This window comes from Zonotrichia leucophrys, chromosome 3 (genome assembly GCF_028769735.1).
Source record: "Zonotrichia leucophrys gambelii isolate GWCS_2022_RI chromosome 3, RI_Zleu_2.0, whole genome shotgun sequence".
In the NCBI taxonomy this organism is placed as follows: Eukaryota; Metazoa; Chordata; class Aves; order Passeriformes; family Passerellidae; genus Zonotrichia; species Zonotrichia leucophrys.
In genome coordinates, this window is record NC_088172.1 from 75563394 (window position 1) to 75580901 (window position 17508).

At 50.3% G+C, this 17508-nt stretch overlaps 1 protein-coding gene across 1 annotated transcript; it reads right to left on the reverse strand.

Annotated features, from left to right (window-relative positions):
* Positions 1–153: 153 nt before the first annotated feature.
* Positions 154–17460, reverse strand: AARS2 (alanyl-tRNA synthetase 2, mitochondrial). The gene is made up of 22 exons (XM_064708883.1): positions 17207–17460; positions 16652–16840; positions 15860–16005; positions 14915–15109; positions 14287–14431; positions 13728–13873; positions 13247–13355; positions 12880–12918; positions 12120–12231; positions 11455–11582; positions 10582–10732; positions 8647–8816; positions 7531–7644; positions 6650–6790; positions 5880–6017; positions 5376–5485; positions 4224–4332; positions 2617–2739; positions 2166–2276; positions 1307–1390; positions 1051–1161; positions 154–673 (listed from the first exon to the last, which is right to left on the reverse strand). The coding sequence occupies exons 1-22, from the start codon at positions 17429–17431 to the stop codon at positions 509–511; spliced, it is 2961 nt and encodes a 986-aa protein (XP_064564953.1). The 5' UTR covers positions 17432–17460; the 3' UTR covers positions 154–508.
* Between the last annotated feature and the right edge of the window lie 48 nt (positions 17461–17508).

Genomic DNA, 17508 nt, shown 5'->3' on the forward strand with positions numbered 1-17508 from the left:
ATTAGAGTAGCAATTTTAATCAGAGGGGTGCCCTGAGTTCTGCAGTAGGAAGGAACTGCTTAGACAAGAGTACGTGCTGACTTCTGGAGCTGCAGGGGCAGAATGAACCCCTCTGCCAGAGCACGAAAAAAAAAGGTGCAGCTACAAGAAACATCAGGTGATTGGATACTCTCTACCCTTTAATGGCTTTAAGACAACAGTGCCAACTCCCCATGTCCTCGCAAAATCTCTGTGCTGGTCTTGTGGCAGGATTTGCACTGTTCCATGAGAAGCAGGATCTGCTCTTGCGTCTGGTGCTTTCCAAGGCTCCATCCCCAAAGGCTCGTGCTGAGAACGGGCAGCACCCTTCTGTCAGTGGGGTCTCTGCTGATCCTGGATGGTCAGAAGTCCAGTGCTCCAAGGCAGAGGTTGCAGCAATGTTCAGCTGCTCATGCTTTCAGATGGGCACAGTATATGCTTGGTATCAAGTGTCCAGCTGGGTGCATACAGCTGTGCTGGCACCAAAGCATCACAGTTTGCTCTGAGCGAACTCCAGTGCAGTGGTCAGGGCTCCCTGCATGCCTTTGGCATTTCCACTGCCCTTAGCCACGATGGGAGAGCCTCCTGCCCTCCCTTCCATCTGAGTACAGACAGCCACAGCCCAGTCAGCAGCAGAGAACCCAGGGAGGCAGCTCTGGGGAAGAGACACAGGCAAGTTATTTGTACTGTGGGGCAGCCTGCAGTCTATAAATAAAGAAAGGTAACAGCATCCTCTCCTCACCCAGCCTGAGGCAGTCCTGACCCTGAGGACCGCAAAGGCTGAGCTTACATGTTAATGCTGTGTCTTGCCCCTGGGCAAACACTGCCTGGAGGATCCAGGGATATCTGTGCCCAGCAGAGACTGAAAGCACATCTGGTCCCAGTACAGTCATCTCAGGTCCTGCCCCTGTGTGATTAACCACCAACACTGGGCAAAACCCCAGGAAAAGCCTCCAGCAGGACCAGCTGAGCAGTGGGTGCAGCCCCCCTTGGCAGGCAGGTTCCCCTTGTCCGTATCAGGGTTCTGCTTACCTTGGACACCTGACAGGCACAGAGCACCTCACCCGAAGCCTGAGGGCTGAGCAGCAAGACTGAGGTGCCAGGAGACTTGTCACACAGCTGGTTCACTACTTTCATTAGGATCTAGGAGAGGCAGGAGGCAGGGACAACAGAGGTCAGGCAACAGCAAAGAAGACCAGCATCCAGCAGAAAATGTGCCCAGCAACTCCCTCTTGCTGTTTGCAGCACCTGAGGTACACTGGGCCAACAAAGAATGTGGATTACTCACAGAGAGGGAATCAGCTGGGATAGTATCAATGATGACAGGCTGGTTGCAGTATTTTGCTAGCAAGATTTGTGCCACCTTCTCAGCCTGGAGGGAAAAAAACACAGCACTTCGAAGAGCTACAGGTGGCACAGGGTGGGCTGCATGGGGATATATCCATGTAATATATACACAAAGGGAATGCAAGCGCTGCTCTGTGGGACAGAAGGAGATGTTTGATAGCAGAAGTCAAAGTCAGACTAGCAGCCTGAAATCTCTGTACAGCCTTCCTTCCCAAATGCAAGCAGAGATGAATCCCTGCAAAAGTGGAATAGCAAGTGACTCATTCAGTCCCCAGACTCTCTCCTAGACCTATACAGTGCCACATGTCTCAGGAAGGCTTCTGTGGCAAGATGTTCCTACTATAAGAAAGGGACAATTCTTCTTGAGATCTCTAAGTTAGCAGTAAGTATTTCTAATCTGCTTTTAATGTAAATTGGCAGAACACAAACACATGTGGGAAGCACAGCAAAATCCATGTAGCTGGAGGAAAGACGAGGAGGTGAGGCCCAATGCCTATTGGTGATGGCCAAAAGTGCTGGTATGGGGCTCTCTGTTCTCACAGGCAGGGAGACATGGAAATTCTGCAGGTGCTAAAAGCCCACCCAGTCATTCTCTGCATTTTAACCAAGGGCCCCATAAACAACAGCCAGTGAAACCAACCCAACACAGGGTCTGTGTTGCACCATGAGTGATTGTATGGGCTTTCTTCTGCCTTCTGAGACTCTGAGTGACTGAGTGGCTCTGAAGTGTGACACAGACATCAGGTCCACTGCTGTGTGCCATCAGCTGGCTGCAAGTCAGTGTGCTGTTGCCTCAGTACCTGCTGCAGCTCCAGTTTCTTGACAGCTGTGTTGGCTGTTCGCTGTAGTGCTTTCAGGATGGTCTGCAGTTCTTTTCTTTGCCACTGGGGCATTGCAGTGCTGGCCACCACCTGCAAGACAATTTGCTCTGTAAGAACATTAAACTGTACCCCTAGACATAAACTGCCAGTTCTCTGGGAGGTCAGGCTGGAGCATAGCCTCTTCCCAGACCTTGCTTTAACCCACATCACCAGGGCAGCCAGTCACAGTGCTGAGCAGCTTTCTCTTTTCAGCTGCCCATCTGCATCACAGCCACCTGGACACTGGCAAAAATCCTTGTGACCAAAGAGGCAACAGCAAGTAGCAACTTGCCCTTGCTACTGAGCACAGTAAGATGTGAACCCGATAGGGAAAGAGTCCTGTGTCTCATGTGCCCATGCTGGGCTTTCTGTACAGGATTGGATTCCTTACTTTGGTCAAGTGGCCCACTTCTTTGGAGAGGTTCTGCATCTCAGGAATAGAGGTGATCCTCTGCTTCATCCGTAGGGAGACAGAGTCCACTTCCATAGCCAAGCACTGGCCTACTTCCCGGGCCTGCAGAGATGGAAGGAATGCATGCTTCAAATGCAGCAGCAGAAACAGTCCACAGGGATGGAGAAAGCAAGGAGACAGCAGGGTCATGAACACTGAAGTGCTGCTCAGAATCCAGTCAGAAGACACCTACAGATGGTTTAGGAATGATTTGCCTTCAAGACTCTGAAATACAACATTCCTCTCTAGATTTGCAACCAACACTAGATGGTCACACTCAGGCAGAACAAGCTGTTGAGCTTTAGGTGATATTTATGGTCAAAATTAATGTTTCCTCAATAATTTGCACCAAAATCATCAGAATTTCATTGAGGAAAAACTGGGGAGCTCTGTGGAGCATCTTAGAAATCTTTTTCCATTAGCAAATGCAATCTTGAAACTGCTGACTGAAGAAACAAGAGAAAAAACACCAACACTAAAAGAAACCTCATCAGCCATTGAAGCATATTTCCTGAGTTTACCTATCCTGATATATCTCTTATTGTTTTTCACCAATAATGCAACTATAAATAATTTGAGAAAAGAACAATTACAAGCTTTTTTCACCAGTGCCAATCCTTATGTTTTGGAGCATTTCCTCTCTGCCAGATCTCTGTGCCCAGGATGGTCCTGCAAGATTTTAGAGCAGGACAGCAGAGGACTGCTCTGCCTAGCTAGGATACACAACCCTTGTTCCAAGTAAATCTCTCTGCAGTCTCCCTTGTCTCATTAACACTTGCACAGAGCTCCTCTTAGGGGCTCTCCAGGTCAGCACTTGCAGCAAAGCATGCAGATGTGCCCTGCAGCTTTTTGTTCTTCTGCATGAAGAAAAGCCTCTCTGGGACACAGATGCACAGGGGATGGCCAGCCAAAAACTGACAGATTTGCAGGGGTGGGCTTTGCCTTTAGTCCTTCCAATTCCAGTGACTATGAGTCACTCTCCTCTGACAGCAGCTTTAAAGGAAGAGGGAAGGCTTATGGGGCACCTGACACTTCCAAATACTCAAAGGACAGAGTGATCTCACAAACACAATAGTATGTTGTTCACTTTTTATACAGAACCAGCCAGACCAGAATCACAGTTTAGCAGGAGAAAGACTAAAGACAGGAAGCAAAAGGGCTGTAAGAATGAGGCCAAAACCCTGTAATCATAAAGTGCAAATCCAGCTGTGATAGGCAGGAGGCAAAATCAATGCACTAAGAATTACACCTTAAAATATAGACCAGAGGCTTCCTGATATTTTGTGCAAGTTTTTATCTTGGAAAGGAGAGTCTGAAGGGAGAAATGAAGGTCAAGGAGACAGAGAACTAGGATGGGAGGGAAAGGAGGTGAACAGTGAGGTACAGCAGCAGAGCTGAGTCCAAGGCTGAAGCAGGAAGCCAGATGTGGCACAGCAGGGAGGCTCCAACCAGAGCAGTGGGGAGCTAATTGTCTATGAGGAACCTACAAAGGTTGGTCCTTCTGGCAGTGCCTTGACATGCAGAAATGCCATTTCCCTCTTTCTCACCTCTTTGGCTCGTCCCCCTGTCACTGCAATGACACGGCTAATGCCTTTGACAAGCTGGCGCTCGCTGATGATGGCCAGGTCTTCCACAGAGCCTGTCTGGAGAAGGTGCCTAGAACGTCAGCAGAGAACAGGAAAGAAAGCAAGTTGCTCTTTGCAAACAGAAATCAGGAACCCTGCTTTCTTTTTCAAAAACTCTGAAGTCCAGCAACTCCTTTCCTAATCCTAACCCCAGTACCATGAATCCTTTTCCATCCCTAAAATCCTGACGGGACCTTGTCAGGCAAGAGACAGCAGAGTTGAGGCTACTCCAGAGGAACCTCTGAGCTCCCTGCCCAGCAGGCTCCAGCCAAAACCAAGTTCTGTCCTCCTTTCCTCTCCTTCAGCAGTGAGATAAATTGGTGTTTTTCTCCTCTACTCAGCTCCTCTACCCCACTCTCCTGTCAGGCCAGCTCACTGCCTGGCCAGCAGACTCCAGACAAAGAATAGTTGTGCAGTCTCAGGACACTGACAACCTCCCTTTTCCTTCTTGTTTATTCAATGCTGGATATGAAAACTACACTGTCTTGGGTTCTGTTACCACAAACAATCATTCCAGACATCTACATAAGAAATGATAATCTCCCATGCACTTTCTTGTCCCACTACTCCCACAAGAAGATCTCATGGGTAAAAAATTGCTCATTTTCAGCTCTATCTGCTCTAAGGCCAGTTTGTTCCTTCTTTTTTTTTTTTTTTCTTGGTGTCAGCACTGTCCTAAGATGGATTAACTTTTCTTCTACTCTCATTACTGCTAAAAGCAGAAGAGGGTGAAGATAATTAGTTAAAATAATGAGAGCAATCTCAAGTTCTCACAGCTGAATTGGAGTCTCCAGCCTGGCACCCAGCCCTTCTGTAACCCCAAAGGCAAAGCACCACAACCCTTCCAGGTTGGTTTCAGACTATGAAGTAAGGAAAAATGCTGTGCATTTTGTTAAAGTTTGCTCACCCTGGAACTTCCAAAGCTTTGTAAATAGCCCATCCTGTCCTCACAATATTTTTCCAGTGAGGAAACTTAGTTTCACAGGGACAGGGATGTGAGCTTGTAGTAATGTTTCTACCTCAGCCACCAGTGCCCACACACATGCCTTCTGGCTGCAAGCAAAAGTCACTTACGTCCCACAGCAGAGCTCCACAGAGGTCTGCATTGCAGCCTTGGAGTCACAGGTCAGCACATTCTCCACAGGGACCCCCAGGGACACTATCCTCACTGGATCTGGATAGCCCTGACAGAGGAGACAGGGATCAGCAGCTAACAACATGGTTGTGCAGGGGCACTTACAAACTACATGGCTTCAGGTGTCTGCCTCATTTTTCCCTATTCTAAAGGAGCCCCTGAGTCAGGGGTGGCACTACTTGTCCCCCACAACCAGCCACCAGTGGGAAAAAAATAATTGGTGACACAACAGGCTTTTGGTCTACAGGCATAAACAGAAAGCCTGTGAATCACCAGTCTCCATGTTTAACAACAGTGTCTTGAGACCTCATCTCTGTGCTATTTTCCCATCTGAGTTTTGGGAGACAATTCCCTTGCAGAGAGATGTGTCAACATCTCGTGTCCCAGATGATTCCTGCTGAAGGAGAAGGCTCATGAAGATGTGTGCTGCTACCCTGTCATACCTCATCCACTGCACGGAGTCCCTCAACTCTTCTTGCCAGTGTGAGGGGCACTTCAGCCATATGCACCACCTCATTTTTCTGGATCAGGTCCTGGACCACTTGCTCCACTTGCTGCAGCTGCTCCACAGTCACATGGCCCTGAGGAAGCAAATCAGCCACACTCAGGAGAAGCCTCCTGAGAGGTACAGAATGAAGGAGGGAGATCTGGGGCACAGCCACGAGATGACTCAGCTTGGGCACACCACTCTTCCCCTGCATCTCATCTTCTCTGCTTGTAAAAGGGAACTGTGAACATCATGGCCTTCCCACCTTCTCCTCCCATGAGAGATAAGGATTTTTGATGCAAGAGCCTCAGCCAAAGTCTTCAAAAGAGATACTAGAATGAGTGACAGGTTACCAGGGCCAGCACTCAGTCTGACCCAAAGCTTCACAAATACTCTCACCTGAATGTCCAGTACAGACATCAGATAGGTGCCACAGCCAAGCACCTTCTCTCAAAGACTCCTTTACACTCTTTTGTGCCAGTCCTATGGCCACTGGCCTTGCTGAGTCCTTTCCCTTCTGACCCCCATTCATCCCCTCAGCAAGCCCTGCTCAGGGTCAAGTCAATGCCAATGGGCAGTCACGTCCAGAGGACCAAGCTTCAGTGCTCAGATAAAGTGTGACTTGTGTCCAAAGGAGTGATTATGGGGAGAGGGGACAAATCCTGGAGAGAAGAGCTGCACTGGAATGCTGGTAGTGCTGAGAACAGGGGACTGGATTTCAGTCACCTTGGTGTCAAAGTCGAAGCGCAGCCGCTCTGGTGTCACGTGGGAGCCCCGCTGCTCGGTGCTGTCCCCCAGCACGCGCCGGAGCGCGAAGTTCAGCAGGTGGGTGGCGGTGTGGTTCGTCATGCAGGCCAGGCGCCGCGCCTGCAAGCACACAGCACCATCACAGGGACTGCTGGCCCTCCTCAGCTCAGGGGAGCGGGGCATGGCACAAAGGAAATGCCTCCTGTCCCCCCCTATCAGGGGATAGGAGAAGATGGAGGAAAACCAACAGGGAGTACAGCTGTCAGATGAGTCATGTGACAGGGCAGATCTAACTCCTTTCTCCATGGGATCATCTTTGTAAAACAGTAAAGGGTACGCTGGATACTTTTGGACAAACCAATGGTGTTGGAATGTTGGGCGACACAAGACAAGTTATGGACTTTGGACCTGGTTAACATGAGAGATTTGATCACAGGATACCTTGGCAAAAGCAAACAGAACTTTGAAAATTAGACCTAGATTGCAAGAGGATTAAATCAAACAGGTTTACCGAAAAAAGAAAATCCCATTAAACTCTGCAAGCAAGAGATGATGTTATATGCACAAGTTTGTGTATGTGATTTTAACCTAATCATTGTAGTATACATTACTAGTCTCCCTGAAGTAGTATATAAGTGTTTGTATCCCACAAGAAAATTGGATTCTGATCACCCAGTCAGTCTCCCTGTCTCTCTCCATCGCTGACACAATGGCTCACAAAGATTACAGTCAGCTGTGATATCTCCTTCCCACTGCACACTATGATGAAGAATAGTCTCAAGAATACAAGGGACAAAGATCTGCTGTGCCTGGGTTCTCAGGGCATCACAAGGAAAAGGTTAAGAGCACTCAGTCATCACCTCATCCACAAAGAGCTGCACTTGGTCGCCAGCACGCAGGGTTTCCACAGCAGTGACCTCATGGATCACGTAGCCACCACAGAGATGAACTGACTCTACAGGGAAGAGTACATCCTGAGCAAAGAGACAGAAAAATGAGTTAGGCCATAGGGAAGATCCAAATATCTGTGCTATGTACCTGCTCGACCCTACTGGGAAACACAATTCCCACCGATCCCTTAAAGACAGGGATGGGGTGGGAAAAGCAGAGAGAAGCTTACTGCAAACATAACCAAGGTGTCCCAGACCTCACCTGTACCCAGCCACTCACTACACAGTATGCTGGGGCTGCCAGCTTGCAGTGGAGGGACAGTAACACCATCCAGACTGACAAATTTTCTTAACAACTATGCTCATCCATGAGAAAATGAACAGCATCTCCCAAGGCATGTCTCTGGCATCCAAGGCACCATTTCTGCCTCACTGGGATGGCAACAAAACAGGACCACCACTATAGCTTGGGGAGAAGTGCTGAGCAAGGCACTGTAATCCTCTACAAGGCTAAAAAGGCCCAGGGGTGATTATCAAGACCAGGAAACGGGGAAAGGAGAAAATGCTGCACTCTGTGTAACTTCCCAGGACAGGGTCAAAGCTCTTCCTTTGGCAAGGCTGAAGGAATATGCTGCAGAAGTGGAGGTCCTCCCTGATGCTCTTGGGAGGAAGAAGAGTTTTTGCACTGGGTCTCAGGTTGGGCAGCACTTGCAGCTGTCCAGGACTGACCAGAGAGAAGTTACTCAGTTCACAGACTCTCTGATCTATGTTTGCTTTCTCTCAGCATTACAACCCCAGCTGGCAAGAACACAGCACACTGAAGGAAGACCTGAGAAGGAAGAGACTTTAGTCTTCCTCAGCAAGATGAAATTGCAAAGGGCTGTGAGAGACAACCAGAGCAGCAAGAATGCCCTTGTGAAGTTACTGCTGATTCTGCCTTACCCCACCAACTCTGACGCTATGCCAAGGAAACTGTCAAGAGTCAGCAGCTTGCAAATTAACACAGCAGAACAAGCCATCACTTGGAGAATCCTGCCTGGCCTCAGAACCCATGGCAGCCTTGGGTTAGGCAGCAAAGGGCCTTACCTGCTGTCCTAAACGTATCATGTAGCCTTGGTCAGAGTCCTGCCCTCCCTGCTGTGCATAGAAGTTAGTCCTGTCCAAGATGACACCACAGCGCTGCCCTGCCCCAACCTCCTTCTGGAGACACTGATCTCTGTACAGCATCAGCACAGTGGCCTGGCAAGGGCTGAACTCTGTCAGGGGGAAGAAGAGAGCAGCAGTTAGTGCACACAGCCTGTCAGACTGCAACAGGAAAGGAGGGATCACTTCCCCATGCCAAACCTGCCAACACCTGGCTACACTGAAAGCTGGCACTTTGCCTTGGTAGGAGAGGAACAGCTACGGGCAGAAGGGACAAAGGACTGGAACTAAGTCACCTGTCACTCTCCTAATGACAGAGTAGCAGCTAAGCAGGCAGGGACACCCAATCCAGCTCCACATGAGCCTGGCAGAAGAAAATGTAACACAGACACATCTGCATCTTGCTGCACTGCAAGCTTGGCAAACCTGACGGACTCTGATGAAGATGCTGTGGACAGGGGCAGCAGGGATGTCACGTTCCTGGGTGCAGCAAGCTTCTAACATGCTTTCCTGTAGGCTCCTTGAACCCAGATTTGGGCACTGTGGACCAGTGGACCATGAGGTGGGTGTTCAACTGGCTGGGCACAGGGCCCCAGGCAGAATTGCTCAGTAGTTCAATGCTCAACTGATATTCAGCTACTGGCAGAGCTACTTGGTGGCTGATATAAGGGACACCACCACTTAACATCTTCATTAATGACTATCCATGACAAAATGGGATGTACCCATATCCCACTTAATAGGCAGGGACTGGCTGATACATTGAAGAACTGGACTGTTTTTGAAGGCATCTGAGCAGTCTACAGAAACAAACTGACAGAAATCTCAGGTTCTCAGGAGCAAGCTGAACACAAGCCAGCAGGGTGCCCTTGCAGCAAGGAAGGCTGCCTGCCTGCTGAGCTGTATGAACACAAACATAGCCAGCAGTCAAAGAAAGAGGTTATTCATCCCTATTTAGCATTTGGGAGACTACATCTAAAGTACAGGAAATTCTGGCTGTATGTAAAGAAAAAAACCTTTACACACTATGAGTGATAAAGAACAGGGAATGGATAGGCTGTGAGATTTTTGTCCCTGAAGATACTGAAAACTTAAATGGACAAAGCTCTGAGCAATGTGATCCAACTGTGAAACTGATGTTACTTTTAACAGGAAACTGGACATCCAGAGATCCCCTCCAACCCAAATTATTCCATGATTCAGAAGCTGAGAAGGTGGGACAGCTCTAGTTTGAAGATTTGAGCCAATGTCACCGCTAGGCTTTTTTCCTCTGTTGTGCTCTTGCTGTAGTATATATAGCTTGAATTGCCTCTCTTTCTGCTTAGCGTGGGCTGCCACCAGCACACTGGGAAACAGGGAGTTGGCTGTACACAGCCTTCTCTAATTGTCTGTGACAGCCACCCCACCTCTTGCTCCCTGTGGCTTATCTTGATGCCTTCCCTGGAGCATCAGCACTCTCAGTTATCCTTGGTGACAAAAGCCTGCGCTGGCACCTAGCGGCCTGCCAGGGAAACAGCAAGGGCACGGTTCCACACAGGCACCCAAAACCCTTGCATAACCATCCCTCCTTCTCCCGAGCACACACCCAGGAGCCTAATTGCTGGAGACAGACTTATCTCTAGAAGAAATCAACAGTCCCTGTTTCACCACTGCACCCTGTGGTGCCAACCCAGAGCTCAGGCCAGAGCCTTCCTAGGGACGTGCCAACAGCGCTAAGAAAAGCACCCAGTTTGGGATCAGGTACAGGGGTAGGGAACAGATGTGGCAGCAAGGTTTGGAGCAGAAAGAACACGTTGTGCATGCATGGGGTTAGGCAGCAAAAGCAGCCACGTGAGGGACTCCAGCAGAGCTTGCTGTGCAGGGGGGCTGGGCACTCACCGTAGTGCCCGTGCTGCCCCAGGGCGTAGGCGTACTTGGGAGAGTCATCCGTGGCAGGCACCCTGCTGCCCTGCAGCCGAGCCAGCGAGTGCACATCCAGGTGGGTGTTGGTGCTCCCTGGCTCTCCTGCCTGGGGGCCACCAGCCTTCCGCTGCAGCAGAGCAAAGGCACAGTTAGGTGGGAGATCCCTGGGGGCAAGCAAACAGCTCACTGGAGCTGGAAGGCAAGGAATGGCTTCTTCCACCTCCATGGCTTGTTCAGGTCCAGGCTGATGTAGGCTACTGCTAAGTAAGCCCATCTCTTCAAGCCTCACAAGCACTGAATGCCACTCTGTGCTAGCCTTGAGCCAGGCCATAGCAACTGCTAACACATCCCAGCTGGCACAGCCTGCTGTGTGGCTGTGAAGGCCATTAAAGCTCAGGAGAGCAAGGCCTCAAGCCAATTACTGCACTAGGGAGTGGTGGTGATGGGTGGGCAGTGCATGTATTTCAGCACTAGAGAGATCATGGAGATTTTGTAAACTCTTCATAAATAATTTGCTGCTTCAGCTGTCTAAGCTGGTTCTACTTTGTGTGAGAAGTTAGACTACATGACTAACAGAGTACTGTCCTAACCTATATAAATATTTCATAACCTTCACTCCAGCATCAAAGAATACCTGAAGAAAAATCACAACCAATACTTCAGTTCCACATTCAGAAACAAGGGGATTGTGATGACACTGCTATTTCAGATTCACTTCCCGTTCAGGGAGAAGGCATGTAGCCCTGTGGTGTTTTGAAGAGCCTCAGCAGTGAAAGGGATCCTGCTTCCACGTTCACAGGAGACAGGTAAGGCTTTGAATTATTATGACAAGGCAGGTCTCCCTCTTACCTTTGCATCTTCCAGAACAAGTTCGTTAAAAGCAACTGAATCCAAACTGATTCCCTTCTCTTCAAGCATCAAGTCAATCAGATCCAGAGGGAATCCTAAACTCCCATAGAGAGACCAGGCTACTTCAGCTGTAAGACAAAAAGAAGATCAAGAACTCTGTGAGAACACAGAAAGCAAAGGCATCTCAAGATTTGTCTGGATGGGACCAATCTAGTGTGTGCTTTGGTAACTGGATACACCTGTATTGTGTGCAACTGTACAGTTAATGGGGAAGAGAAGCCTTGGAGCTCTTGCATGGGACTGAGTATTAATAATGCTTCACAGCCCCCTCCTTCCTGCTAAAATTCAGTGCAGCACATCTACACAGGCAGCTGCATTAGTTGGGTCCTGTGCTACTCCTCTCAGCTGTGTCTTAATGACTTCATTGATCAGTCAGGAAAACAGCAAATGAATGTTTCTAACTTGCCTGGTGCCGAGTTTATTGTGAGGACAAAGTACTAGAAATCAACTGCAATCTGGAGAAGGGAACATCTGCTCCTCTGTCTGGGCTTAAGTGTCACAGAAAACACAGGGGAGGCAAACATCCACCAGTTTTGACTGCAATGCTTGTGAGGACGTGAAGCAAACTGTCTCTAAGTGCAGCTTGTCACAGGAGGGACACTCACCTGGGAAATTTGTGGAGGGCTCCATCTGCTGCACTGTGCGCTCGATGATGCGCCTCCCACGCTCCAGGGAGGACAGAAATGCGGCCTCGTTCTCATTGATGATATCCTTGATCTGCCCAAGGATCAGAAGGGTTACCCACACTTCAGGGAGTTCCCCAGCTCAGCTCAGCCCTGCTCAGTCAGCTCAAAGCATATCAACCAGCGTTTTTGTTCTGCACGTATCCACCACAACATGGCTCTGATGCATTATTGAACAGTGCCAAAGTCATTGTGTCTCCTGTCACCATTCCTGTCAAAGAAATATTGACCATCCACGTGGGGAAAGCTTTGGGCTGACAAATGTTCCCTATTGGGCATTCATATCTGTGACCCAATTACAACTGTTTGTCTGGAACAGCCAGAGAAGTTGCTGTCAGTGGAAGCAAGCTGGGACTAGCCTTAAATCATCGCTCCACTTTAGACAAAGGGTACCCGGGCGAGGACAGGCTGTACTTGCACTCAACCAAAAAAGCTACTGCAGCTTTTTTAGAGCAACAGCCACCTTACACAGCACATGCAGTCCCTGATAAGGACCTAGTGGACCATATGGAAATCTGCCACAGATACTTGTGCCCAGAACATCTCAGTCCACCCACGAGAACATGGCTGCGGAGGAGGCTATGTAAACTCCTCCAGCTAAATCCCACGGGCGGGATGATTTCTGGGCTTGAGAGCAGTGCCTCACAAAAATAATGAGACAAGGGGATTCCACATTGCTCACCTGGTTGGCATTCCTTGTCAGCTCTGGATAAGCATCTCCCTGTGGAAGTGAGCCTCAGTTAGTGATAATAACCTCAGAATCTTCCTCAGGGAATCTCGCAGCATGTCACAAACATTACAGAGGTTACTTGCATACATTTACACATGCTTGTGCTGATTGTACCACTGGTGACACTAGGCCCCCTCCCTCCCATCACAAGTGATATGGGGACAAGAGGTTTTTAATGCTGGAATGCATAGCATCAGGTTCACCTTACCGGAGCTCCTTCCCATCCAAGACTGACTCCTGACAGCATGCAAAAAACTGACATGGGGTTGAACAGGATGTGTGATGACCTTTTTTCCCCCAAGACAGCAGTTTTACTCACGAGCACTTCCACTACAGTAGGCACCAGGGAGGCCAGGAGCCCAGGTGGAGCCTGCAGAACTTCAGAGCAAAAGCGCACAGCCCTGCGCAGGATCCGACGCAGCACCAGTCTGAAAACAGAGCAGGATTCCTCAGGCAGCCTTGTGAGCATCCCTGCCCAGCTGCCACATCCAGCATCCCCCAGCTCATCTGCTCTGATTCATCAGCACAGGCCAGCTGCTCCCAACACGCTACACCCATCCAAGGGGAAGTCTGCAGACTGGCACCCCTTCCTGGCTCTCATCTTCCTGTCTCCCCAAAAGCCCATGTACTCCCTATCTGGGGCCCACACCAGAACCCCTTCCCTGGCTCTCATCTTCCTGTCTCCCCAAAAGCCCATGTACTCCCTATCTGGGGCCCACACCAGAACCCCTTCCCTGGCTGTTCATATTCCTTCCTAGACCTAACTTCTTCCACCCCCTGCCATTTCCTTATGTCCTTACTCTGCTCCAGAGAAGCCTGGGTAGATGCCATCAGTGATGCACACACACAGGGTGCGGACGTGATCTGCCACCACACGGTAGGCCATGTTCACACGCCCAACATCAGCATTCCCGACCAAACCTTGGTATCTGGGTGCCCTGCAGCCCTACAAGGGAAAGTAGAGAGACAAGTCAGCAGACAGTAATGGCTGCAGAAGTTTCAATGCAAGAGACAGCCAGCTATGCCTGACATCATGTTTTTCAACTACCTCTGAACCTCGTGCACCTAAGATGTATTCATTAAATCCTTACACAGCACTACAGACAAGACTTCTGTACCTAACACAGGTCAGCCAATGCCCTGGCACTGAGAAACATAAGACACTTTGAAGGAAAAATGAATCAGCAGTGCTGATATCCCAGCAGATTTCCAATCTGGAATTCTCTCTTTTTTCTAGAACATTGCATTGGACCTGGCAGGACATAACCTCCTGTCTCAAGATACTGCTCAGTACCCAGCAAGCAGTCTGTGTTCAAGGAGCTTTTGCTGAGCTGTGACTCTGAACAGAAGCACCATCACCTTGTGAATGGCATCCAAGATGGGAGTGAAGAGATCTGTGTCATAGTTGGAACGTTTGTTCTGCAGCACTGTCACCAGCCTTTCCAGACCCATTCCTGTATCCACGTGGTGCTGCGGCAAGGGAAGGAGATTCCCCTCCACCTCTCTGTCAGCCAGGAAGGAAAAATAAAAGGCAAAAGAGAAGCAAGGATCAGTTCATGGGCAAAAATAAGGAACAGGCGAATCAAAGAGAGTGGGGGAAGTGAGAGGGGATGGAAACAGTGGGTGACCCAGCATAAGGAAGCTCAGGGACAAGAGTTACAGCAGCCTGCCTTGGCCTGTCAGGATCTGACCATCACATAGTCAGGATAGGCTGCAATGTAAGGAAAAAGGCCTCCTCGTCCAGGCTGCTGAAGACCTCAAGAGATCTCTGGAATGCAGCATTAAGGGAGAACAGACAGTGAAGGCTGAAGAAGACAGGGAAATAAAGCAAAGGGGACCAAGAGCAATGCTGGACAAATCTCCATAGCTTCTCTTGCTTCTGATATTGCCACCTTCTGGAAAACAGCGATAAGTCTAAGAATATACACATGATTTTGGAGTCAGGCTAGGGGGAAAGGCTCTGGAGTTCAGATGACATGCTTGGTACCTGCTGTACTGCATGAAAACCAAGTTCCAGATCTCCACTACATCGGGGCTGCCCTGGTTCACCAGTGCTGCAGCATTTCTGCCACCACCCACGTGGTCATAGTGGATCTCTGTGCAGGGACCACAGGGGCCTGTGTCCCCCATCTCCCAGAAGTTATCCTTCAATGAGAAAGGAAGCACGTGACTGGCAGGAACCCTGGAAAGGCAAATAACAGAGATGGCAGTGCTGAGGCATACACACAAACCACACAGTATCCTAGATCACAGAGAAAGATGAAAGAAAGGAATCCTTTCTTCCTACTACAGACTCAATAAACAAACACATCAGAATTCCTCTGCTTCTCTGCTTCCTTCTGTTCATACTCTCCTCAGCGAGATTAAGTGAGCCAAACCATACAGGACCCTAGTCTCAGCCCAGAATGACAGGCAAACACAGCCTGGCCCCTGATGACCAAGACAGGCTCTCCACTGGGTCTGTGGAGCACCCTGCTCTTGGGGCAGAGGCAAGACTCGAACAGCATCAGTGGCACAGAGCTGGCTGCCTTGGGTTCAAAGCCTACATCCAGCTGGAACAAGCTCCCAAAGCACAGCAGTGCTCTCTGCAATGGCTGCACCCTCCCACTGAAACAGCCATTGCCTGCTTTCAGAGAACATACTCTCATGATGGAGAGGAAGCAAAGCACTGGAGATCCTGCACATACTTCATCCAGGCCAGCCAGTTTTAGGCACATACCCACCCCCACTGTCTGAGAATGAACCAAAAGTTCAAGAGACCCAGTGAGCTCAGAGCCCAACTGACTTTTAACAGCCCAAAGAAACCAGAAACAAAATGGGTTGAAAACACACTCTCTGGCCCCTACAGCTGATCAACTAAAGAGCAAATGCAAACTGTGGAAAGTGAGATGTCAGCACCTGCTGCTCAGAGCCTCTTCAGTGACACACTCACCCCAGGCGGAGCCACACGTCCCTGCACTCCTCATCTGCGCCCAGCCCCAGCGAGGGGTCGCCCCCAAAGTAGGTGACGTAGAGACGATCTCTGGGGATCTCATAGACCTCTGTCAAGAGCTCCCAGGCCATGCTACATGCCTCCTCCTGAGCAGGTGGGGAACATAAATGAAGCACAGTAATTCAGGAAGGGTCTTTAGAATGGGAGTTGAACAACAAAGAAATTAACTTCAACTGCTTCTCTTCCTTTCTAATTTTCAGGTGTATGGCAAAGAGCAGGATGAAGGTCAGGAGAGTGAGACAGCTCACTGCTGCCAGTGGAAAATTGACATTCCTAAAAATGTTGCGAGACCTTCAGCATGGTGTGCATCTATGTGCTTACTGGCAGAGTTACATGGATTATTTTCTTTCCAAAGAAAACATGTATTCGCCACCTAAAAAACCTAGCATCCTTTATTCTTCTTCTCTTTTCAAAATTTCTAGTAATAAGCATCAAATGAACTGGTAACCTCTTTTCACCATATTAAGTGGTCAACACTGGCATTCTCACAGAAAACTTTGATTTTTACATGTTGGTCACAGCTTTGGCAGGCTGAGTGCTTTGAGAGTCTGCAGGACACATGCAGCGACAGAACCCACCTCTGTTCCAGGCCACAGAGTTCCCAGGAATTAATCTGGATCTTACCAAAACGCCTTCTGCACACAGTCCTATGGCCCTACAGCACAGCTCTGAAAGGCAGGCTGTGTTTTCCCCTAGAAAGGGTTCACTCCCTTAAAGTAATCTTCACCTCACCTTAAAGTAATCCCCGAAGGACCAGTTCCCCAGCATCTCGAAGAAGGTGTGATGGTATGTATCTCGGCCCACATCCTCCAGGTCGTTGTGCTTCCCTCCCGCACGCACACACTTCTGGCTGTTCACCACGCGCCGGTGCTGGGCCAGCTCGCTCCGGGGGTGCACCGTTCCCAGGAAAATGGGCTTGAACTGGAAACGAGAGACACCCGCTGGGGACAGATGCCACCCAGCGCAGGGACCTGTGCCTGGGGCTCCTGATACACAGAACGGGCCGGGCTGGAAGGGACCACGGTGGGTCATCTGGTCCAACCTCCCCGCTTAAACAAGTTCGTTCTAAAACACACGGCACAGGATTGTGTTCACACGGTTCTTAACTATGGCCAGCGAGGGACACTGCCACAGCACTACGGCACTACGAGAGGCGTCCGGGCGGACGGCGGTGCGGGCAGCCCAAAGCAACGCCGGACATCTCCGTGGCAGGGGCACCCAAGGCGGGCCGCGCTCCCCTGAGACGCGGAGCGCCGGTGAGCCGGAGGAGGGGAGCGGGGAGAGCACCTGGTTCATGCCCGCGTTGACGAAGAGGAGGCGCGGGTCGCCGCGGGGCCGCACGGGGGCCGAGGGCAGGCGGCGGTGGCCGTGGCGCTCCTCGAAGAAGCGCAGGAAGGCGGCGCGGATCTGCCCCGCCGAGGGCCAGGCGGCACCGCCGCGGCGGGGGCTGCAGCGCCAGCGCCACGGCACCTCCAGCAGCAGCCGCCGCCGCAGCCGGGCGGCCGCAGCCATGGTGCCCCACGGCGGATGGCGGCGCCGGGGCGCCCGGAAGGGGCGGTGCGAGGGGAAGGCGGGACGCGGAGGAGCGC